Source organism: Doryrhamphus excisus, linkage group LG6 (assembly GCF_037039965.1).
Source record: "Doryrhamphus excisus strain RoL-2023G ecotype Guam linkage group LG6, RoL_Dexc_Guam_v1.1, whole genome shotgun sequence".
Taxonomy (NCBI): Eukaryota; Metazoa; Chordata; class Actinopteri; order Syngnathiformes; family Syngnathidae; genus Doryrhamphus; species Doryrhamphus excisus.
The window spans coordinates 4,074,212-4,099,996 of NC_136362.1; the positions used below are offsets into that span (position 1 = coordinate 4,074,212).

A 25,785-nucleotide genomic window follows, 5' to 3' on the forward strand; every position below is an offset into this window, starting at 1 on the left:
TTGGCCCCCGCACAAAGTCTCATATCAACCCGGTCTTGATTATCTGTCCTTTGCTTTGATTCAGCAGGGACCGGCTCCTCTCGAGTCCCATCAGACCGACCAATCTCTGCACATGGGCTCATTTCCGCTCTTCCTCTTTCGCTTGAAAAGGTGGCCATTGCTGCTTTCATAACCTTCTTACGCCAGCACCACAAGTGTTTTACCCCTCCAAATAAAACACTGTCAACATACATATATATTAAATATAATATAATACAATATACATAAAATATATTGTACAAAAAAATATATATATAATATAAAATTTTTTGACAGATTAAGCATCAGAATCAGAATCTCCTTTATTGTCATTGTATCGCGTACAACAAAATTTGAGTTCAACTCCACAGTGCATTTTGTAGAAAGTAAAAAATAAAAAATATGGGAAAAAATCAGAATAAATTTAAATATATGTACATCAAAAACAAAAAAATCTTAAATTATTAAAAACAATAATTGCAGTAACCAAACATGCATGCTAAAATGTTGCCAAATTTGTATTTGTGCTTGGTTTATTTCCGCCGCATTAATGGTAAACATGTATATCATATACATGGGTGTATAATATACAGGGGTGGGCAAACTACGGCCCGGGGGCCACATCCGGCCCGTCAAGTGTTTGAATACGGCCCGCCCAATCTTTCCAAAGTATTTCATTTAAACTCAACATACAACCTGGCATCATGGCCTGAGCCAACCTTTTCATGGTTTTATCAATTTCGTCTGTTGTTTACAAAGTGCTCCTGAAAAAAGGGACACAAGCACATAATAATAATAATAATAATAATAATAATAATTATTATTATTATTATTATTATTAGATTATTATTAGATTATTATTAGATTATTAGATTATAATTATTATTAGAACTATTATGATTATTATAATTATTATATTAATGCTAATTATTATATTAATTATATATAATATTATTGTTATATTTGCATATTTTACATAATAAAAATATAATAATTATTATTTTAATTTTACTGTAATTATTATAATATTTTATTATTTTTAAAATATTTAAATATAAATATAAAATAATAAATAATACTAGCAGACTGCATGACAATTTTACAAATACAATAATACCAGGTGGACTGTTACGTGTAAAATATATAGTCTGCCCCCCCCCCCAAAAAAGTTTGCCCACCCCTGGTGTATATCATATACACATCATGTATACAAATGATACACAATAGATAGGTAACTTTCTATTCCTCCCATCCTGTCTTTATTATGAATAATGCAACCATAAGTACTTTTAAGTAATGTATGCTAATGTACAATGTAGTATTTTCATAATAATGTCAGGAATATTCCTACTTCTATGAACTTACGATAACCTGCCCGCTTTTAAATGATGCTATGTTTGAAGTTAAGTTGGAATTAAAAAGTCCAACCAAAAGGCTTCGCTTTTGTTTCCAGGCCTTTCCTGCTTGGGTCATTAAGAAGCTGATTTGTGCAAAAGGTCCAGATGGGAATATGACTCGGAAAGACAACGTCTATCACTTCCCTTTTTTCATTCCAAATTATTTCAGCATCCTGCTGTGTTTGAGTGAAGTAGCGCTACAGAGTAGACGGTCTCTTCGGGTTCCTCTGACTTTTTGTTCTTTGTCGTAGTCTGCCACAGTCAGCTCGTCTTTAAGTCGTCAAGCTCTGGATTCATGGGGTTTCTGGCTGAAAATGCATCAGTCGCTGAGGGCTAAAACATCTATGATTGAGTATTGATTTGGAATTGTCAGAAAAGCACTGATGATGAGGTTCACGGGGGAGGGGGGGGGCAAAGAGGTGGTGTTCCTTGGGTCTGCGATGGTCTACCCTTGGAGAGAGGGAAAGAGATGGATCCATCAGTCTGGCTTTTCATTTCATTTCATGTCTTGCTAAAACTGTAAATGGTCAGGGAGATGCGTTCATGTGTATTCCTAGTTAGACTATCAAGGTGTCCTGTGATTGGCCGGTTGTCTTTCCCAGGTGCACCCCTCCAAAGCCACCAATGATGGACTAACCCTGAAATGATGAACCCAAACATTAATGGCTTCTCTTCAAGTTCTCTTCAAAGTGCTTTTGCAGGGTTGCCTCGTTTACCGATTCACGCAAAAACTAAGTTTACATTGACATCTCATTTTGCATAAAGTAATGACTTTCTTATATTGTATTTCTTATACGTATGTTTGGCACGCTTATGTATATGTTTCAGGTCATCAAACAAATTCTAATGTTAGTCAATAACAACACATTAATTAGTGAACATTAATTCATTCATTTTTACCGCTTCTTCTCACAAGAGTCGGTGTGGAGCCTATCCCAGCTGTCTTCAGGCGAGAGCCAATCACAGGGCACATATAGTCAAACAACCATTCACACTCACATTCATACCTATAGACAATTTGGAGTGGCTAATTAACCTAGCATGTTTTTGGAATGTGGGAGGAAACCGGAGCACCCGGAGAAAATCCACACAGAGATGGAATTCAAAGTCGGGTCTCCTAGCTGTGAGGCATAACCACTAGTCCACCGTGCAGCTTCTGTTTTTTTATGTTAAATACAAATATTTTATTATTGTAGCCTACTAATTACTTCATCTAAATACTGTAGTGTATATTTGCTGTGGATACCCCCCCATAAATAATACAAATAATGTGGCATTAAGTAAGTTTCTCCGTTAATTGCCAAAAGCCCAAGTTGCACTGCAGGGGATGTTCTCAATCTCCTGTGTTCCCCCACCATTGAAGCTCTAACTAATGACTCCATTCTCTAAATCAAGACAAAAGATACTTTCCCTTTAAAAGGACACTTCAATTAATTACCTCCGGAGAATCCCTCTAATTCTGTACCGGCGGCTCAGTGAATAAAAGTGAGCTCCTATTAATAGGCGTTCATCTGCTCTCACCCGGAAAAGGAAGGCAATCAGCGAAGGGCAGCTTTCTAACTGAGCCGAGGAGCGACGAGGAGCGACGAGGAGGAGTCCACTAATGGCAAAACATGGATTAGCCCCATGCTAGCGGAGCGTTCTTGTGTGTTGAATTACACTTCAGATGGCGGCACGCCGTTCCTTGTTTTCGTTGCATTTCTTTCCGTGAGGTAGACGCACAAAATATGACATAATATGTAACATATGATATGAAATAATTAGGATCTATTTTAGATTCATGTGAAGATGCTCAGCTGAGTAGATACGGAAGGTTTGATGTCCTCGTCGATACAACCGTTGTGGTTTTGATTCAAATAGACAAGAGCTATGGACTTTTGACATTTGCTCGTAACGAACATATTCTCGTAATCCGACAGCGACTTTGAAGTATCGATTCACCGTCCTTGTGAATCACCAAAGAACAATGCAATTAAAAAAAAAAAAAAGTGTGGAATTCCTAAGAAGCTTTGAATCAATTCCGATTTCTAACTAATTAAATTGAAAGCGGTGACCTAATCAAAAATCCACTTCATCATTGTTTAAAAAGAGAGAGACGTCAAGAACAGAAGAGACTCCAAAGGACCCCCAAACCCCCCCAGGAACATGTGAATTCTATTACTAATGTCATTCCAAATGCCAATAAAAGGGGACCAATTATGCTCATTTTGGCCGCTTTGTGTTGCGTTGTGGACTTCCATAGGGATTCTGTACTTCTTTCCGTTTCCATGGATTTCCTGCATCCAAGCCATCATTTTCCACGTTAACTAAAAATAAAAGCTAACGTGGTTCCACCGTATAACCCAAATCCACATGTTACATGTTGGAGATCTTGGGATTTTACAAGGCGATGTAGATAACGCCATCCCATCCAGTTTGCAACACACAGACTAACAACCACAAAGTATGACTTGAAGACCAGATAAGTGAGGCTCACGAGGAGATACCGTTGGCAAAGACCAGTGCAGGTTTTTGTAGCGAGAGTGAAAAACAGTCTGGCTCAAATGTAATGCCAGAAATACGGCAGACTTACACCAACCGGATCTGGCCTACAGTGACGGGTGGCGGATGCTGCACGGCCGTAGAGCTCGCAGAGATTGGCCGTATTTGTTGCAACAAATTGGATTGGTCACATTTCATACTGTAATCCGCCAGAGGAACCGAGGAACCGAGGAACCGAGGTCATTGTGTGTTGCTGAGCACAAAGCTGCGATGGTCCGATGGACAGGGAGCTTTCGGAAAATATTCCCAATGTAGTCGTTCCCTACCACTTTGTACTTCAAATGTGGCGGCTTCACTCTTTCATTGCTTTTCTAAAATATATTACTTTAGAAAATAATGAATACTATGGAAGCCTGTTTCCGCCACTGAAAAAAATTATTATTAAAAGTTGAAATTATGATCAAAATTAGGAGCTAATTCTGCTTCCCTATTGGGAATACATTTATACCAACAAGTCTTATTCTGTTATTATGTCTACGATATTGGGTAATCATAGTGTGAAGTTCACTATAGGGTTGTTATATCATGTCTAGAGTTCTCTAATAATGTTGAAAACCATATTTCGAGATATTTAAAGAGGTTTTCTATGCTCTAACTACAGTTTCTAAATAAATAATTCTACTTTGCACCAATCAAACTTTAACTGCGATAAACAAGGGATTACTGTAATAAAAATAAAAGTATAAACAATCCACTGGAAATGTACTTGTATGTAAATTACCACAAAAACTCTTCATAAATACCCAACCATACAGAAATAGCAAATCTAATAGATATTACGTATTATAATTAATACATAAGGGTTACTGTATGGTTTACTGCAAAAACAATTTGATGAGTACTGTAAAGTTACTAACACACGATATTTGATCTGCTTACAAAAAAACATATTATTGCCGTGGGGGGATCCCCCAAGGGATACAGTTATGCAACAAAATGCATAATGATTGTTGCATCACTATAATTTTTTTTAATATTTGCTAGAGGTGTTTGTTTGCCTTCAGGGTCATTATGGAGGCTGGGATATTAGGGTGCTGGCACTATACTAAACTAGCGTATATTTGTGTTATATGAATTTATCAGTGTGAATCTATCGATTGATATGAGACACCAGTGAAGTAACCATCCTTGAGCTTTACCTTTCAATAAGCATAAATAATTCATACAATATACACAAGCCGGGTCTTCCGGGAATTGACTTATTGGCAAAATCACCTTTTCAGCTCCAAATAATGAGAGCATTTATGAATGCAATTTAAGGATTCTTTTATTGTGTTTCTACGCCGCACTCGTCTTTCCCCGAGAGACAAAACAACACAGCTTTGAGTGCTAAATGTATTCAAAAATGAAATAAAGAAATAAAGCTTATGGAAAATTGGGTTCCGTGTGCATTTTCCTTTTAATAAAGTGCTGGACTTTTCTTTGTTGCACTATGAATACAGCTGTGTAAGTAAAACAAAACAAGAGTGAAAGAAGAATATATTTCAATCCATATTATCATATCAAAGCTAGCACAACCCTTATAACAATATGGTCATCCTTTAATAACATGAAGTTATTGCTTTTTGAGCCTCCCTCAAGCACTTGTCTTTGACACTTCCCCTCCGCTATTGATTGACTTTATGTCCACATGAAGTACTTTTGGACTTGGAGGGAGAATATCATATCAAACGCAAATCCCTGGACTTAAAACGGGAGTCGTTGCAAGCCAATAGATTTTCTGCATATGTGTTGAAGAGGGGGGATGAATGTCTTGGAATATTTGAACCAATCAAGAGCACTCACATCCAAGGTCATCTTAAGGTCAGTTGCCTTTATCGTTCTATTCAGTCTGGGTCCATCAAAATAGGCCGAGTGTTGCTTTTTGTTGTTCATTTAGTCCAAAAGTTGTGATTAAATGGAAAAGCATGAAAAATTAAGCAATTTTTATTGAAGACTCTTTTTGGGAAAACGGCGTTCTTCACCGGAATGGAAGTTATAGTTGGCATTTTGGCATTTTGGCCAAACAGGACGCCATAGAAAACAAAGGGAATTGAGTATTGCGTTATTTGGTGTTGGGGGTGTGATCCAGGGTGGCTGAATGAACGAACAATCGCCGTTTGTGCCGCACAGTCAATTTCTACCGACTGTAAAACATTTGCAGCATTTCTTAACTGATGAACAGCAGTTTTTTGTTTTTTTTTTTGCAATGTTGGTTACGTTTGTACTTTGCTGACCAAACGTAACAGTGACTGCTGACTGTCCGAAGGTTCTGCCTCTCCATGTGTACTATTATTATTAAGACAGCTGGAGCCTATCCCAACTGAATCACAGAGCACATATAGACAAACAACCATTCACACTCACATTCATACCTATGGACAATTAACCAATCAGGACAAACACCTTAAGATGTTGCCGTACAGACAACTAACAATCCATATCAACATCTCATGAAAATGATGACTTGTGAGTGTGCATGGTGTGTTGATCAAAAACAATACCAACGCTAATGAACAGTGGTGAACGCTATTAATTATCAAATCAAATTCCATGCTGTGTACATACATGCCGCTCATATTTTGCATTGAATCTTGCCATAATGCATCACAAATCCAGAGCAGGCAAATATGAATTCATGCCCACAGTCAAAGCACGAGAGGGGGCGTGTTAGCGAGGCCACCCAAGGGTCCGTCTATTAAGACGCAACACATCTATTAATGCATCGGGGAGTAAGCATATCCTCGCCAGCCAATTTGCACTGGCAAATTAACCTATTTTAAATGTTTTTTCTCCTGTGGGAAGAGGCTGGATCAACGAAGAGCACACACGCAAGTAATAGGAAACCATCGGGATCCCGATGTATCCTAGCCAACGTTAGGTGGCAAGTTGGGTAGATCTTCGACTCATCGCCACAAAAAGTGGAACCGTTAATTAGATGTTGTTGCCATCCCTCGTATACTAAAGTGTACATTTACATGCATTTAGCATATTATTACACACTGTTTGCTGCACGCTTGGAATTTTTGAACCTTTGGATCATTTCTCCACGGTTGATTTGAGTGTAGAACATCATCATGCTGGGTAGAATCCGACATGGCCTGCTGTCTAATTTAGCACACAGCACGATTAAACTTCCTGTCCGGATTGATCTGTGTCCCCAATCATTTTTTTATTAATATATTAAGGACTCCTGCTTTGCTAGGACATTAAAAGCAAGGCACGCCTGCGCATGTCTTGCACAGCCTCCAGCTAATTAGATTTTCTTTAATGATGATGGAGATATGTTCTGCGGTTGTTGACATTTTTCCGCCGTTGGTTTTCATTGAGTTTATTAATCACCCTTGAAACTCTTTCCGGTAATCCCTTCTTTATGGTGGTGAAGTGGCTCCAGACCAGACCGTGTCAAGCAAATTTGGGGGAAAAATAGGATTCCTTATTTATGAGTACAATATTTACATAGTTAGAGCCTAGAAAAAACCTTCTAAATACATTTTTAACATTATAGAGCCCTGTAGACATAAAATAGCACCCCTATAATCACATTTACACTCGTATTACTGAGTGTAGTAGACCTAATAAGAGTAAATAAGCCTTATTTAAGGCATAAATTGAAAGTTGTGCATATGTGTGTCGCTGTAAATGTGTCCCTGTGGTGGGGCGGCAGACAGGAAGTTAAGGGTTCAGTTAGCTTGCTGTGGGTTATGGTCCCAACAGTAGCCCGTGTTAGGTGCCTGTGGTGAGACGTGCAGTAAAAGCCCGACAGCAACATGACGAGTACTTCATGACCAGCGTACAATTGCGTTAGCTGAACGTGTGGTCTGGCTGAATAGGGTGACGTTATTGTGCGACGTTATTCACATCATATTTGTCCCATGCATACTCAATTACTCCACCCCCTTCATTCTTTGCAAAATTACATAAAATAATTGTTTTTTAAATTCAATTATGGGGTTAAGGTTTAATTTCATTACCCGTCGGTAATTGTCATTAGGCTTAGGTTCCTCTGTTCATTAGCTTGCCCGTGACTTCAATTCCCATTAGAAAATGTGTTAGGCAGTGAGGAAAGCAATGATTGCCCCTGCTGTCAGTCAATATCTTCAAACAATGTGGGAATTAACAAAGAACAAAGTTTTGATGATGAAATGTCAAGTCTAACATCATAAAAAATGTGTGAAAATAATTCAAATGAAATCGACAATGTATTATGAAAAATATAGTGTATAAACTTGCAGTATTTACTGGGTACCTCGCAAATTTTCCATTAGGGTACAAAATAATAAAAGCTTTAGTGTTCCCAGGTATCCACAGGATAAAAAAAATGAAATATAATTCATGAATATAATATACAAAGACATAGAGATCAACACCAAGTCCAGCAGGTAACAATAAGGCAGGTACACTAGAGAGGCAAAATGCTGCATTCAATGACCATCACACCAGCAGCAATCCCGTCTATCATCTCACTACTTACCGGGCATCAATATGTGGATTTGCATCTCAATAGGAGACACAATGACTGGACTGTGAATAACGGTGCGCTGCGCCTCCCGTTCAATGCCTCCAATATCACGTGACAAAAACTGTCCAAAGTATATACTAACATGGTGTAGCATTACAGAGAGAGGCGTTTAATGTCAGGGTTGAATACTGTAATGTTTGTCTGGACGCTGGTTGATCAATGAAGCAAAACTGGTCAAAATAATATCATCTCCATTTAGATGTTCCCCCAACCGGCAGCCAGTCAGAGTCAAGGTACTGTAATTCAAGTTGACTAACGAAGGGAAACAAGAAATGTTGTATAATGACATATTTGCAATAGAAGCCAGTCTGGTACTCCTATTCAATTGCAAATTATCTTTTGTTCCAGGAAGGTGTGTGTGTGTGTGTGTGTGTGTGAGCTCGGATTTTTACCCAGAAGACTCTCTTGTTTCCGTTGCGGTGCGCCGAGTCCCATTGATGGTGCTTTAATTTGGAGAAGCATAATTAAATACAGAAAAGTTCTAGTCATTATTCAATTTTAATGAGCATGAACTGTATTGATGATTTTTGTGTATTTTCCTCTATTTGATGTGTTGTGTGTTTAATGTTGCGCTAAATGTACTGGAAAGGGTCCCTGCAGAACACTCGACTGAATGTATAACCTATGTGATGGATGGCGTCTGGTTCGGTTGTACGAAAACACGTTGGGAAACCTGGATCCCTGACGCCTTAGGAGCCGTGCTGGACAGGTGACAGCTCAGGCTTGACACGTAGCACGTTGACTCGCGTCTAATTTAGCAGGGAGCGCTGGCGGTATGTGGAGGTGACGGTAAGACTCGGCGATATCATTCTTTTTAATCACCTCCAAAATTGGTTTGATGCCAGTTTTCTCGGAGACGAGGGATGTGAAGGTGGCTTCATGGAGGGCATCCGCCGTCTGGAAATGATGTCCAGTTTTGTAACCTTCCCTCGCCATCCATCCCAAAATGTTCGGATGATCCAAACAAGTGAGGTCATTCGTCTGGAAGAAGTCCTTAGTCAGGCGGCCATTGTCAAACTGCAGTTTTGTCCAGTGATTAGCACACAGATGATGGCCATCATGAGTGACATCATCTCTACATACCTAACTGCCATTTGACGCCCCTGCACTACCTGAAACTCCATTGAAGGAATGATCAGTGTGCCACCTGGAAGCCAATATTTTAGCTTTTTATTGCTGTGGTATTAAAAGGGGAGCTATTATGCTCATTTTTTGGCCCCTTGTATTAAGTTGTGGACTCCTATAGAGCAGCTACACACAATAACCGGCACAGAACAATATATATTTCTTTGGATTTTGTCAGGCTTCAGACTGTCGACTAGTCCAGCAGTAAACTTTAAGCATTTACTTAGAACCTCCTTAAGATCCAAAAGTGCCAAATGTAAATTCTTGCAATTGTTTAACGTCAAACGTTCATCAGGAGTGTAGACGCTAAGCGTTGTAAAAGGTATACGAATCAGAAGGAGATATGATGAATATTGAAATGCCACAGTATAAGCATATGGCCGTTTGTGAAGGTGAATCTCAGCAGTATTGTATCCCGTGAGATGAATCGTTTTGCGCTTCCTTTGATTTCACACTCAAGGAGAGTCATTGCTGTTTCTCAGTCACTTCACTCTGATGAAATCATCTTTTTCACTCCATATTGTACGGGCTGCAGAATGTCATTTTTCTACAACACTTGAACTGAAGCTCCTCCTGTTTGTGTACTCTCGTGACTCATAGAGTCACGCTAACGTGTACACACAAAGTACACACAAAGTACACACGTTCTTTGAGAACAGGAGTTAGGCTGGAGGATATAAAACCATCACACCAAAACAATGGCCGCTTGATTCTGTCACAAATTCCACTTTTATATATTCATTCATTTTCTACTGCTTATCCTCACGAGGGGGTGCTGGAGCCTATCCCAGCTGGGTGACTGGTGGCCAGCCAATCCCAGGGCACATATAGACAAACAACCATTCACACTCACATTCATACCTATGGACAATTTCATGAATAAATGAAAACGGACTGTTTTGGTTGGAAGCACAAATCCAAGGAAATACAGCTGGAATAGGTGCAGATTGTCTGTGCGGGTTATTGTGTGGAGCTGCTCTATAGGACACCACAACTCAATATAAAGGGTTGAAAAATGAGCATAATAGGTCCCCTTTAATATCTTTATTTATTGTAACTCTCATCACAAACGAAAGCTGGAGCAGCCAACAATGCCGTAGTACATCCATGAACGAACGAACGAACGAACGAACGAATACAATTAATGTTTCAGTGCCAATCGATCTTGAGCATTATTTGCATGGGAAGGATTTCTGAAGCATCTCGTTACCTTGCGACGGCAGTTTAACGACGTGAGCGTAAATTGCAAAACCAGACTGATTTGTTTTGTGGACACTTTAGAGGAAGTCGTGATCATTACCCAATGCCCGTGCTATTCATACCCAGCAACATGATCGCAGCAGAATAGATCTAGACCGGTGTTGTGACATTACTTTTAATATGATCATGTTACAGTCAAGAGATGCGGCAAAATGAAAATATAATTCAGTGAGATGTGTTCACCGAGACCACCAATTTAGCCAGCATTTTAATTCTGCAATTTGTGTGTGTGTGTGTGTGTGTGTGTGTGTGTGTGTGTGTGCTAAGTACTATGTGTGCGATCACTGTGTCATTTTTAAAAGTGTGGCTTTCCGGCTGTGAAGTGGAACAGAGTTGAGGTAATGAATGAGATGGCGGTGTGTAATTAGTCCGCAGAGGAAGGATTACTGGTTTACTTTGACATTAATGGTTCACCTTGAAGTGCAAATGGCGACGGGATAAAAACCTCGCCTGACCTCTTTTACCTTCAGCTGGACCGACTTTGCTCTCATCCATACTTTGCATATTTCTAATAAATCTAATTTGGTTCTCATTTATTCTGTTTATGGTCAGGGCGAGCCGGAGCCTATCTCGGATTACTTTAGCCCGGGGGCAGGGTACATGGTGGCATGGTCCCCAGATTGGGTCAATCCAAGGGAATTTGTGTGTACTACAAAATCACTACGTGGGAATTTAGTGCGGTTATGGTTTTTTAGGCTAAACTGTTTTTGAGGCTGCAGGTCCTTGTTCCGAGGCCCCGGTAGCGCCTGGCCGGGGGCCGAGGGTGGCAGGTCCTGGAGCAGATGAGTGTTGCTGTTCTGGTGCTTCAAAGTGAGCAAAGCATTTTATCTGCTAGCAATGCTGTTGTTCCGTGACTTTTGTTTGACACCCCTCATGTATGGACAGGTGGGACCCCAAGCTCCTCTTATGGGGTGTTCAAGTCCCCTTTTTCAGGTCGGCTTGGGCAGCCGAGCAATTCTTTTGGAGCTTTTTTATAATCTTAATCCTATTTGCTCATTAGGAGGATAACAAAATAAAAGAAAATGATCCACTTGTTTAAAAAAAAATAATTCAAATAATATTTCAAATACAAGGCATGAAGATGCCGTGTCAGACATTTGCTTTGCCATACGTGTCCATCTGTGTCCTAAACGTACCCCTCCATCGTCGTCTTCTCCGCCAAGAAGAAACAGAAAATTGAGCAAATGTTTGTCTGACTCTGAGCTGATGACAGCCAGAACATAAAGCGCCGGAGCGAGACGCAATTTAGAAACTTTTGCAGCACTTGGGAAATGGGGAAAAAAAAAAAAAAAGCTCTGAAGGGATGTGACCTGACGTGGATGCTCTGTGGATGCTCTGTGGATGCTCTGTGGATGCTCTGTGGATGCTCTGTGGATGCACGACGTGTCCTACAAATGGTGACACGGCAGTGAAGCAGCAGATTGAGGATGTATCTCCTACTTCAGCTCCATCCTGGCAATAATGCTTTTTATTTGGATCTCATCACGAGATAACACGTGCGGGATAAAGGAAATTCATTGGTTTATTTTCAACATGGGTATTTGTAGAAAGGTGAGGATATCACACAGGTACTGTGTTGCCAGATCCAGTGAGAAGCTGAATCGAATTATGTCTTTCAAAGATAATAAAACACATAGGTTTTACTTTATAATGTATGCTTATTATTAAATGGATACTATAAAAACACCTTTTACTCAGAAGATACGTTTCTTCCTATATATGTATATATGTATATATTTAAACAGTATGTGTATACCGTATTTTCTGGACTATAAGTCGCTCCGGAGTATAAGAAAAAAACATCTGGAGTATCCAGTCACACTGGAGTATAAGTAATTAATTTTCCAAACTACTTGACCAAAACAGACATGATGTCCTCTTGGAAGGCAAGTTCTAACAATAAAAGAATAGAGAACAGGCTGAATAGGTGTAAGATATGCTAACACAATGCTAATTCAGCTACACTAAAAATAAACATAAACAGAAAAGGTGTCCAATGTTTTCATATATACTAAGTCGCTCTGGAGTATAAGTGGCAGGAACAGCCAACCTATGACACTTATAGTCCGGAAAATACGGTTTACTGTATATATTAAATCTTAAAGATTAAACACTCTTAATTCAAATAATCAACTTATTTATTCATGTGATGCTCACAGAGCAATAAAAAACAAAAAATAATAAATAAGAAAGTACGCCTGGCAGTTGATGAGTCAGCCATGATGGAAAGCATCACGGTGTTTAATTCTGTCAATGACGTCAATACGATTTTAACCACGTCCTTCTTGGTCTTCTCCAGGAACCACAGTGATGACAATGATGGCGTTTGATGCAGACGACCCCGCCACAGACAACGCAGCGTTGCGTTACAACATCATACGACAGTCTCCGGATAAACCATCTCCCAACATGTTCTACATCGATGCAGAGAGGGGCGACATCGTGACTGTCATCTCACCTACGTTACTGGACAGAGAGGTAGGTCAACATGTATCGACCTACTGTATACGATGTACTTGGACTGTACCATTCATCTTAGTTTAGCATCTTTTGTACCATGATGACAACACTAAACATGAGCGTCCATATTTACGGTCTTGTTGATACATATCGGTAGGATCGAACATCTCTTACGTATATTTAATGTTTTTGGCTCCAACGTTGGTATATTCCAGCATGTGCCAATCCAAAATGAGTTTCATAGCATGCCCTCCGCTAACCAGAGCGAGACAGGGAGATGATTGCTTTTTTAGCGCGGTGACGAATGCCAGAACATCAATTGGGTCCGCTGGTGGAGGAGGAATATTAGCCGTTGTCAGACACTTAGCGCAGTGTCTAATTGAAGCGATACGCAGCCATCCGCCTGCTCTGGTGGTGTCCAACAAGCCCAGTTGAAAACCTTCCATCCGGAACTGCAGCATCTGCGCTAACGGCACCAATAAGACGCTGTTTAAGTTGTAATTGATTAGAAGGACAGTGAAAGCACATGTAGTCCATGCTGGGATTTATCAGTGCTGCTTTTGTAAAGCGGCGGAGAGACTCGGATATTCGGGACGGACTGGATGTTTTCATGTTCCTTGCAGTTTTGGAGAAGCTGCTGTATATGAATTGCTTATATAAAATGTCTTCTTCACGTAGAAAAGACCACCAGTCACCCGGAATCAATATGTAGGATGGCTGTGGTCAACGGTCGTTTACACCGCCATTCTCCATTAACGACTTTTTCTACGTTGTGAGTCTCAGGTTGTTATACAACTGATATAATTCACACTAAAGTAAACTATTCCAGAAGTTAAGCACAATATAGTGGTTTGCTGGACTAGCATGTAGCTTCTGATTAGTGTCACCACATAAGACACCGCGCATTTTGACGTTGTGTGCGGGAAAAAAAAAAAAAAACAGACGTTCACTTCAAAGATCCTGCTCTAGCAGAAAACACCTCATGACTTTAAACATCTCGCGGTAATAAACAACCTGCTAATTACAGTGATTATTACGCTGTAATCACATGTAATTACAAGTGGAAAAGTAGCAGAACGGTGATTGCAATGTTTGCGTATAAAGTTTTTATAAACCCGTTTAAGCTGTTCCAGATATTACTATTAAAACTTTGGATTTTAGCTCAGTACATTTCCAGTCTAATAGTTCTCATTTTTGGTGTTCTTAACATGCACTCACATAGCACAATCAGAGTTGCGCAACACATTGTTCCCCTCTCTCTCATACACACAAGCTATGGAGTGCATGCTGTAACTAAATATATTGCTCTTATTTTTTTCCCATTTTTATTTCCCACATTTCCAATAGCAATGTGGTCCAAAAAGCTAAAGAAGAAGCAATATCTTTTACAACCCCAGTCATAGCTGAAGTAGCGATTTTAGGTCATCTTTCTTGACTGATTTAACAAAGTTAAACCACAACACCAACGGCCTCAATAGCTCAGTCACCCAGCAGAACCCGCATGAAAATAAAGATGGCAAAAACGTCCAAGCGCCCTTTTCATCCACTTTTGTGCATTTTCTTGTATCACCTCAGCATCTGCCATTTCCACTCGGTGTGGACAGAAATCACAGCATATGTTGGAGAGAGACATTCACAGAACAACATGAACAAGATAAACTGTTGCCCTTCTGAATTCCGCCGACGTAAATCAAATGTAGTCGCATATGCGTTTCTCGCTGGACCGGCGGGGGGGAGACGCGGAAAGTAATCCAGAGAAAATTGGCAAATCAATTTTGTCACATTGAAATCAGGTTGGCTTCTCTCTCGAGTGCTTTCCATGAAGCATAAAATGCTGCCTTGATATGAAGATTTATTCCACAGGTCTACGTTTTGCTCCTCGCCGTACGTTTAGCGTGCTCTCCCCCCCCCCCCCTCGCATTATTCGGACACATGACCATATTGGATGGATGGCAGCGTGTCATTTGTGACAACTCATTTGACAAAGAGAAGGGGCCATTTCAAGGCTGAAAAGAAGTAGACTTGGTGGGGTTTTTTTACCCACATTTTTAGTGGGAGGCGGGTGTCGCCATGGAAACCTCCCAGTCATTCACGGGCTTCAGAAAGCGGAGATGTACTTGCCAACTACATTGATTCCGGTCTCATACTCCCTTGTCTTGAAATATGTATTTGCTTTATGCAAGTAAATCTTAATTATTTGATAAGTCTGGATAGGAAGGAAGAGATTCAACTTCAGTTCTTCTGTCAACCAGAAACCCAAGAACCGGAAGCCTATCCTTAAGTCCTTCATGACCAAAGACGTACTTCAATGTTTTTTTTTTAACCCGGACACCTGAGCCCAAAGACATATTTATACATTGTTTACATTTTTTTTTGCATAGGAGAGGCAAAAAGTGGTGATGATGTAAGTGCACAATTAAAGAGATCATGTTTGGTGCGGTTTTTTTTAATAAAAAATCTATATAAAATATCAAAGTCCTTTGCAGAAACAGCTTGGTAGCCTCGGTGACACACTTCCACGCTGCAACTGTGAGAGTTTGTACTTCAAGTGAGATGAACAGCAGGACGTAATCTCATTTGTCAAGGAGAAACGAGCATCTGCGTGCATCAATGGCCAGTTTGATGCTTTTATACGTACTTTCTTCCACTAATAAATTGTCCAAAAGTGCAGAGAAGTTATCGATCTGGGAACTAAAATCACTCCCAAACCATCAAAGATGTGACAGCGGTGTTCCAGACTAGTGCAAAGTCTTTTTCCATATAAGTTTAATCCGACGTCATCTGTAGGCTGCCAGGGTCAAAAGCTTTTAACGGCGTTCTGAATACTCAGAATTTGCAAACGGAACACAGCATAAACATGCTGGTACCGCCAGTCTGCACGACCCCCAAGGAAAAAGAGCCCGGAACACACGAGTGTTTATCAAGAAGAGCGTAAATACAAAAGTAAGTGGTTATCTTAAATCTCAAATTCGAAAATGAGCTGTTTGAAGAAAACATGGGTGATGGAGCCTAATCCCACATTTCCTGCTTTCCACTCTGCTTTTAAGCAGCGTCGACTAAAGAGGACTAGCAGAGATGGATATCATTAAAAGATACAAAGAGAACTGAAAGATGCCGACTCGCCAGCAATGGCGACCATAATTTTCCTCTTTAGTCTACGAAATAGAAAAGCTCCTTTTGAATATCTCCGTCTCATTAACATGCTAATGGGATTCATTAGCCATAAGCTTTACACAGTAAATTGCAATAAGCACGGATCCGCACTCTGATCTTTGCTTTCATACACCCGTCATTCATACTGCTCCTAAAACCGAGGACCCGTGATAGGAGAGGGCGATGTTCATGCCGCATGCGTCCAATAAGTTCCCCGAAGTCGCAGCAATAGAGTGATTGCATTCACACAGATACACGCGCACATCGATCAGCGTAATCGATTTGAGTCGGTGGCGTGCGCGTGTGCGGGCGAGCTGTAACCAGAGAGGACAGACTGGTAATGGCAGCGTGACTTTTTGACTCTAATGCTCTGCGGCCCATCTGGGGGCTGTCACTGCTAAGGAAAGCCAATCGATGGAGTCGGCCTGAGCCTTCCATCTGCTTCCATGTTCTACAAAGGTGAATTACATGGAGATAAAATGGCTGCCATCGGGAGTGAGATGGTCTTTGTGTTTGTGTGTGCGCGTGTATGCGGTTCAGGTCTTGGAGTCTGGGACCGACGGGCACTGTGCTAGTAGGCTTTATGTGGCGCTGTTTCCTTCTCATTGTTTATTTTTTTTTATTTTGGTTCTTAAGGTCATTTCAGTAATATGAATATAATATTTTATCTGAGATTTGTTCTGTGCTTGGGTATACTTGGCACCTTTAGTCCATCATCCATCCATCCATCCATCCATCGTCTAGACCAGGGGTGGGCAAACTTTTTGACTCGCGGGCCGCATTGATATGACAACATTTACGGGGGGCAGACTATATATTTAACACGTAACAGTCCAACTGGTATTATTGTATCTGTAAAATTGTCATGCAATCTGCTATTATTATTTAATATTTATATGTAAATATTTTAAAAATAATAAAATATTATAATAATTACAATAAAATTAAAATATCAGTTATTGTATTATTATGTAAAATATGCAAATATAACAATAATATTATATATAATTAATATAATAATTAGCATTAATATAATAATTATAATAATCATAATAGTTCTAATAATAATTATAATAATCTAATAATAATAATAATAATAATTGGGCGGGCCGTATTCAAACACTTGGCGAGCCGGATGTGGCCCCCGGGCCGTAGTTTGCCCACCCCTGGTCTAGACCGCTTATCCTCACTAGGGACTATGCCGGAGCCTATCCCAGCTGACTTTTGGTGAGAGGCAGGGTCCATCCTGGACTGGTGGCCAGCCAATCACAGGGCACATATACACAAACAACCATTCACACTCACATTCATACCTATGGACAATTTGGAGTGGCCAATTACGTAATAACACGTTTTTGGAATGAGGGATTCTCCAGAGTACCAGGAGAACATGCAGCATCCCAGGTCTTCCCGATCTCCTGACTGTGTGGCCAACATGCTAACGACTTGACCACCGTGCAACCAATTAATTATCTTATTTATTAAACGTCACTTCCAAGGGAAGTTGACTTTCATTGCTACTTGATTTTGACTGACGGCAGCCAGAAAATGTATCTCACTTTGGACATACGACATAATCCTACGTAATCCCAGCGTTATTGAGTGAGGTTAGTTTTTGGTTGGTAAAAACATACCACCGTTGCGGAGTAGCTAGTTAGCCCAGATATCATATTCAATGTACGCTATGCCAAACCCCAACCAGCAGCCACCACCGGGATCCACTATATGGTTACCTGAATGCCACTTTCAGATATTAGGACATGAGTGAAGAAAAAATCACAAATTGAATAATAATCCCATGTTTGCATGCATCATATGGCAGCAAACAGCAAATAATAACCCTTTACTTGTGTGTTTTGTATATTAAACACTGCTGCGCTTGCTTTGTAAATATGTTTACAATGTTTACTCTGTCATTTGCTGAATATTACAGTGGACAGGTAGATGGATGAATACACACAGTTATCGTCTGAGCAGTGTGTAATATCGGCCATATGGAGAGTGACCTGGCGTTGCTTTGGCGTGACCTTGGCGCCGTGCTTTCTGGCACGCTGATAAGAGAGTTTATCCTGTCTAATAGCTTATTTGGCTCCGTGTTGCTGAATGACTCCGCCGTGATGAACTGTTCTTGCGGGATCCGGTGACACTTTTTTTTTTTTTTTATTACGGAGGTGGCACAGAATATAGATGTGATGTGTGCGCATGGATTTTACTGCATGTGCATTCATGATTATTCCAACAGTAAATATCATATTCATTCACTGGTGGGCATTTCATTCCATCCACTGCAGGCTAATGATGTGTTTACAATGTGACAGTATTCTTTTTGTACTTTGAATACTTTATAATGGATATAAAACATTAATTATAAGCAATTGACATATACTGTACTATACTGTACGACACCAGCTGGATGACAAGAGGGTTCACTCTGCTTGGCTCTACATCGGCTCTGTATGTGAGTGAGCATCTTCTCAGCTATTAAGCGTCTTTGTGCCAGTAGCGGGGCGACACGAGTGATGAGACGTGAATATGAATGAAGGCACAAAAATGATATTTTGTAAGCTGAATGCTACAGTTGCAGTAAGGCTGGGAAGCAAATTCAACTTCAAGTCAAATGAAACCAAACGGCGCAAAATGGTTCAGTGAATGATAATTTTACGTCAGATCCCAGCAAACATCAGGGATCGCTCCTCTGATTTTGGATCAACAATGAAAGCAAGTGTTGTAATTATTATTATTATAATATTATATATATATATATAATACATTATTATTATAATTATTATTAATTAAATTCATCTCCAAAATCTTCCGCTTCTCTCCTCAATTGCCAATGTCGGCTTGCGTGATAGTTTCATAGTTTATTCCTCAGTTCCTGTTTGCAGGCTTTTATTTTGTATTTACTTCCTGTTTCCTGTGCTCATTTATCATTTGCACCTGCTGTTAATTTGTAATGTAATTATTTAGTTGAGCTGGTGGCGTTTTCCATTTGTCGGAGCACTAATTGTGTTTGTTTGTTCCTGACTTGCCGTACGTGCCGTGGGTAGTCAAGTAAACATTTTTACCTGCATCGGCTCTCGTCTCCGCATCCGGAGGTCATTGCCAAAAAAAACACCAGCTAAATGCGTAGAAACACAGGCGAGGTTTAAACCCTAAATGAGCCTCATAGACTTATTCAAATGATAAACCGTATGAGTTCTCACCACTGATGAACGCTAATGGAAGATAGATGAGACAGAAGTGCAATCGGAGTCACGGTTTGTTGGCCAATGAAATGTCAATAAGGTCGCAGCAAACTGTTTATTACCTCGTTCCCAAATACTACCCAGGTACTACTTCTTGGACACGGTCAGTCAGGGTTTCAAGTATGCTGTGGTTGACAAAAACCCGTATTGGTTGTTAAGCACATTCATAATTGTAGTTTCATCCTAACATTTCAGGATGCAGGGCTAGCAGTGACTCAAATAAACACGCATGCGACTAAGTACTGCATGATGCAGTATTACAGCAAATCCTCGCTTTTGACCTTCTAGGACTACTGGCAAATGGCAGTGGGGCGGGGGGGCAGGAGTCTGTATCTGTTCATTCATCAAAATTATCGGTATAACTATCTGTACTCAGCTGCACGGCGGTCGAGTGGTTAGCGCGCACAGCTAGGAGAGCCAAGTTCAATTTCACCCCCTTTGCATGTTCTCCCTGTGCATGCGTGGGTTTTCTGGAAGTTTTTTTGGACCCCGCCTCTCGCCCCAAAGACAGCTGGGATAGGCTATAAGTGTCAGAAAATGAATAAATGAATGAATATTTGTAATCAAAATGGGCAGGGCTTAACCCGGAAGTGGGTGTAATTTTTACCTGAAATGGATGGGGTATGAACCGTTCATGGTTTTAAATCAGAACATTAGGTTAAGTTTGAAATGAACACTTGTATGCCCCCCCCCCCCCCCCAACACCAATTTGCAGTTGTTTGTGCCACGGAACCTGGGCGTCTATCCTATCTTTCTTCATCGGCGTCATTGTGAACTCTCCCTCGTCTGTCAACACTTCATCCTGGGCATCCAATTACTCTGCAGGTCAAAGCGTTATGATTCCATTCAGAGCCGCGGTGCCTTTCAGGGCGGCGCTCAAAGAGGCATTCAAATTGCATCCTCGCTCTGGCTTCAGATTAACTGCTCTGCAAAATGTTGTTTTCAAGTATTTCCAGGGCCGCCACCTAATCTGATCCTCACGCACTTAATTGAATGTCAGTCGTCACGTAAGGACGCTTGCCTCTCTTCAATTAGCATCTTGTTCCCTCGTGTCACAACAGCGGAACAAAGCAGACGGAGAAATATTTACTCCTCCCAGGTAGTGGACGGACAGTTATTATATTATATCATTTATATGCAAATAATATAGCACAGCTAACGCACTGATAACATTTCATTATGACAAATCTGATGTGTGCTTCTATAAACTCTCATTCATTGACTTATTATGATTTGGAGATTGCAATGGGGGCGCCTATGAGCCCAGTTGACCAAGATCCAGTTCTGTGCACCGTGTTTGCCTCTTTTGAGTGGATGAGATGGGAAGACAGATCCGTCTTCCTGGAAGAGGTGTGGTGGCGCGGATGACAAGGACAAATGATCCAAGTGAGGCTGACATCGCTTGGCGAATGGACAATGAGAGGAACGGTTTCATGGGTGCAGAGTCGTCTCAACAGGACTGACAATTTATTCACAGTCGTAAAAAAAAAAAGAGCTGGAAGTAGTCTGCAGTGTTTCACCACTGGTAGCTCAAACTTCACATTTATGTGTTGGTGTAGTAAAAAAGCAAAGGAAGGCAAATGAAATATACTGAAGAAGCATATTACTATTAAATATTACTGCAGACAAATCATCTACTTTAGTGTGATTTCAAGTTGAATCCACTCAACTTCATTGTGTCACCCAAGTGACCGTGCGCCAAAGAAAAGGAAAGCCATCACCATGGAAGTGAAAATTAACCATAAAAAGCTCAATCACAATCCCAAACTCTCGACTGTCACAACCAAAAGAATTATTAAATAATAATGAATACAAGAGGGGTTATGGATTCGGTGCACTGTTACAAGAAGATCTGGAATGGGAAGCATCCCAGCTGTATTTCTTTGGATTTCATGCTTCCCTTGAAAACGGTCTGTTTTAATTTATTCCACCCGCAGCCCTCCTTCAGGCACGCCCACTCTGCTGTGGTTGGTCTCGCTTACAAACGCTTTGGTTTGGTGCCACAAGTTGCAAACCCAACTTTATAGGACTTGAAAAACGATATCAGAGTTGATATATGGATCCCCAATCCCATCCAGAAGTAGAGATCGGACAGTCTGACGTTTCTCAAGAAAAGTGGGTACTTCAAGATGTCTCTCAATGCTAAGTAGCTTTAGCATATTAGCTGTAGGTTTTTTATAGCATTGTCCTGTCCTCCTTATGGATGATTCAGGGACTCCAACCACTTGTGCCTGATGCGTCGGTAGGAATTGTAAACACAGAAGCAGGGCCGGTGGGACGGTGGAGAGCCTATCTGGCCTACAGTGCATGCCCATATAAGGAAGCCCGCCTATGTGTGACATCACAAACTTCCAGTGAGCCAAACGCCCTCTGAGCCATTCCAAACTTCTTTCACCGATTACTTCCAAATGTGCAAAGTGCATCGTTTAATAGGAGAATACAACATTCTAACTACATTTATAGGTCAGAAAAGTGTAAAAAGCATCATAGGTCCCCTTTATGAAATGTATCTATTCAGTTTTATAAGAACATTTGCCATCCCTACCAGTCGCATAGTTGGCCAGTTTCATATTTTGCAGTCATTCTAAAGAAAGCAGTACGACCGTAACTCAGCAGCGAGCGTACATAAGAAACTTAAACACTTGGATCCACGATTAAGGGATTCCATCACAGGGAAGGACTTCCCGTCTCGTGTGTGATGGCCACTTGCCAGAGTTCTGTCACTTCTCATCAACACGCTTTGTTGTGAACCCAAGCACCTTATGCTCTTTTGTTCTTTCCCCAAACGGACAAGGTGGACAGACACTGATGAAATATGGAAGCCCTCCTCCGTATTCCCACCTCTCCGTATTCCATCATGCTTCTGCCCGCTCGCATTAGTGAGGAAATGAGATAGCCTTAATTAATTAGATCTCGGAGTGCTAAAGATTACATCGGAATGAAGGTTAGATGTGTCAATCATAGCTTTTTTGTTGGATAGACCGAGCATTCGTCAAGATAAATTGAGCCCCTTGGGCATCACGAGTCTTAGTGTGTGTTGTTAATCGCCCCACCCCAACCCCAAACCCCCGACCCCCAATCCCCCCAACCACACTCGCTTTAATTGAGTCTCGCAGCCGCTCGGTAGTCAATGGAAGTGCGAGATTGACATCAGTGAGGACAATTACATTCACCGGACGACAAAAGGTGCACGACAAAAGAGAAATATTGACAAGATTGAACAAAATGTGAATGTAAGAAATGAAAGTTATAGTACAAAGCAGGATAAAATGCTATAATACCAGTTAAAGGACTAAAGTATTCCGGCTTGGGATGTCATTGTTTAGCATCGGCCAATCAATTAGTCATGAATGTCACGTAGCATGTAGCATGTAGCCTAGCTCAGCAATGTTTATGCTCTGAAGTGCACTTTACTTTTATCTTAATACTAGTGGTGTAATAATCTCACAGTATCAAGACTAAATAAGCCATCAATGAGAGCAATCAAATCATTCAAGTTTATTCAATTACATTGTCAAAGTACTAATCAATATGTAAATATATCTAAATTAACTATCCATCCATCCATTTTTTTTAATATGAATTTGTATAAACCATGAATTACTTATTTAAACTACTTCTAATCACATATATTTATATCATTGTTTATTTTAACCAATTAACGTATTTATTCAGACAATTGCCTTAAAGGCAGCACAATGCATATTTTTGGAACAGGCTCAATTCACCATGAAACATCATAATTTAGTAACAAACGTATTTTAAGTTTTTTGAGCTAGAGCCCAAAAGAGGTGATGATGCAACCCCACAATAGAAGAGAGCACGTTTGATGCCGTTTTTAGCCGGGAAAACGCCACAAGTGCATTTTCTAAGAACTGTGCACAGAGTCTTAGAGATTACGCAATGAGAGGAAATTGGAACGTATGTGCAAAGACGTGCATTTGCCAGCATGATGTTTGCAAATATGAAATTAGTATTTCCATGTCAATCAAGCGCTTTTATGTTGATGCAGTTAAAACGAGCAGCAGAATAATTCAGAATGAATCACTTGCAGACGCACCACACCGTCGGTGCAAATGCTGTAAATGATTGTGTAAATGTAGGCGCCGAGTGTATTGCGCAACACGGTGCCTGTCACTGCATGTTCTTTTTACTATTCTCCACAGTGGCTCCGTCCTTAACGCTCACAGCCGGTGGCAAAGTGTCGATATTAAGCATGCTCAAATATTTGTTCATTTAAATTACTAAGCAGGCAGCCGGGGAAAAAAAAACAAGACCTTTTTAAAATTCCGAAGTAATCTAGCAGAGTGGATGGTTGTCAGTATCCCCGCGTCCTCGGGTGATATTGAAAGGGCAGCATCCAGAGAGATGGGTTAGTGATGGATGAGCACCTGAGAATGGATAACTAATGAAGGGTGGCAAAAAGACGGAATTGTTGAGTCATTAGGGTGACACGGCCACTTGCGGCTTTGAGGGAATCGTCTCTAAGTTGTGTCAATGATGGCGTCCATCACTGAGATCCGAGCCACGAGACCCAAAGAGCTCTCTCGTACTTTCTCTCCACTCTCTCCTCCGCCTCTTCATTTCCACTCCCGCTGTTTCATCTTTCATGAGCGTTTCCTCCGCCGCCTTCCACCTCCTTCCCTCTTTCATCCCTCATTTTTCCCATCCTCGTTGACCTGAGGATAAAGAGTATTTGTCAACAGCCCGTACTCCCCGCTACCCCGCTACGGCTCCCACCCCGCTTCCACCCTTCAGGCGAGAATTAATTTCAGCCTGTCTCCATGAGAGAGCGCATTGATTGGAAAAGTTTGTCCGTGTGCTGAGTACTTTTTATTGTTCTCTTTCCCATGCCACTCTCTCTTTGCTGATGAAATCCAGGCCGCTTCATTGCCTCCGCCAAAGCAGACACAATGCTATCGGGGCCCATCTCTCTTTGGGCGACTATCTTTATCGGCCCTTGTATATAGATCCCCCACCTCCTCCTCCGTCTGCCCTCCTCCTTCAGTGAAGACATAAATCAGCCGGTGCGCCTCGTCGGTACGGCGATGCATTCATTCCCTAGTAAAAGAGAGGACAAGAAAGCAGACAGGAAGTTGACATTGACACAAATTGCGGCATATGTGCAGAGGTCATACGTTAATTCCCCTTGTGAAGCCCGCGGTCGGGATTCCATAAACGGTATCTTATTCCGCTAATACGGCCGCGGAGCGACTGACCGGATTGGGAGTTAAGTTAACGCTCCGTGCTGCCACTCTCCATTCTATCTCGTTTCATCGATTTGGTGCAAACAAACGGACATTATTTCTTCGGGTTTTCTCTTTGCTTGGCTTTCAGAGGTAATATTTCCTGGGGAAGTAACGCCACTGAATTATTTGCTGCTTTGTTTGCTACATCTTTCATGGGTTCCTGCAATTGGGGTTCCTTTGAATGCCGTCGATGAAGCTCTTCATACTTGAATCAGTCATTCGATTTTGTCAACAGTGGACTAATCATCAGGGGTTGTTAGTTTTTTAGAGAGCAGCTAATATGGATCCCGACAACAAAAAAAGAAGATTTTTCTGTATCTTTTCCTTCTTTATTTTCACACATTGGATGATTTTTTAGCAGCCGTAATAAACCGAAAAAAACTGTTGACGGAGGATTTTATACACGCATAGTAGTAGTAGTAGTAGTAGTAAAGTATGAAAGTCAAAATAATGACCTCACTTGCAGCCGCTACTACTAATGATTTATGTTGATGGCCCGGATTGCAGACATATAGACAAACAACCATTCACACTCACATTCATACCTATGGACAATTTGGAGTGGCTAATTAACTTAGCATGTTTTTGGAATGTGGGAGGAAACCGGAGTACCCGGAGAAGGTTGGGTTAGGGTTCCATAGTGTCCAAAATGTGGTATTTGTCTACTGTAACTATGTACTACATGGTATATGTGTAATGAGTCCACATGGGTATTCCGTACAGCGGGTAAAAGTACACTTGCTCGGAGGGCAAGTGATGGCAGAACAAGGGAGATTTTGTGCTGTGGGAATCGAGGAGATCCAGTTTACTTAGCCCAGCAAGCTTTTGGAAGT

General features: G+C 40.8%; 1 protein-coding gene across 2 annotated transcripts in view; it reads left to right on the plus strand.

Moving 5' to 3' along the window:
* cdh13 (cadherin 13, H-cadherin (heart)) overlaps positions 1-25,785 on the plus strand; it is a 182,452-nt gene that overhangs the window by 106,567 nt on the left and 50,100 nt on the right. For both annotated transcript variants that reach the window (XM_058088199.2, XM_078791167.1), the window contains one exon: positions 13,142-13,320. In XM_058088199.2, the coding sequence (XP_057944182.2) occupies positions 13,142-13,320 (179 nt within the window). The remainder of the gene's footprint in view (positions 1-13,141; positions 13,321-25,785) is intronic.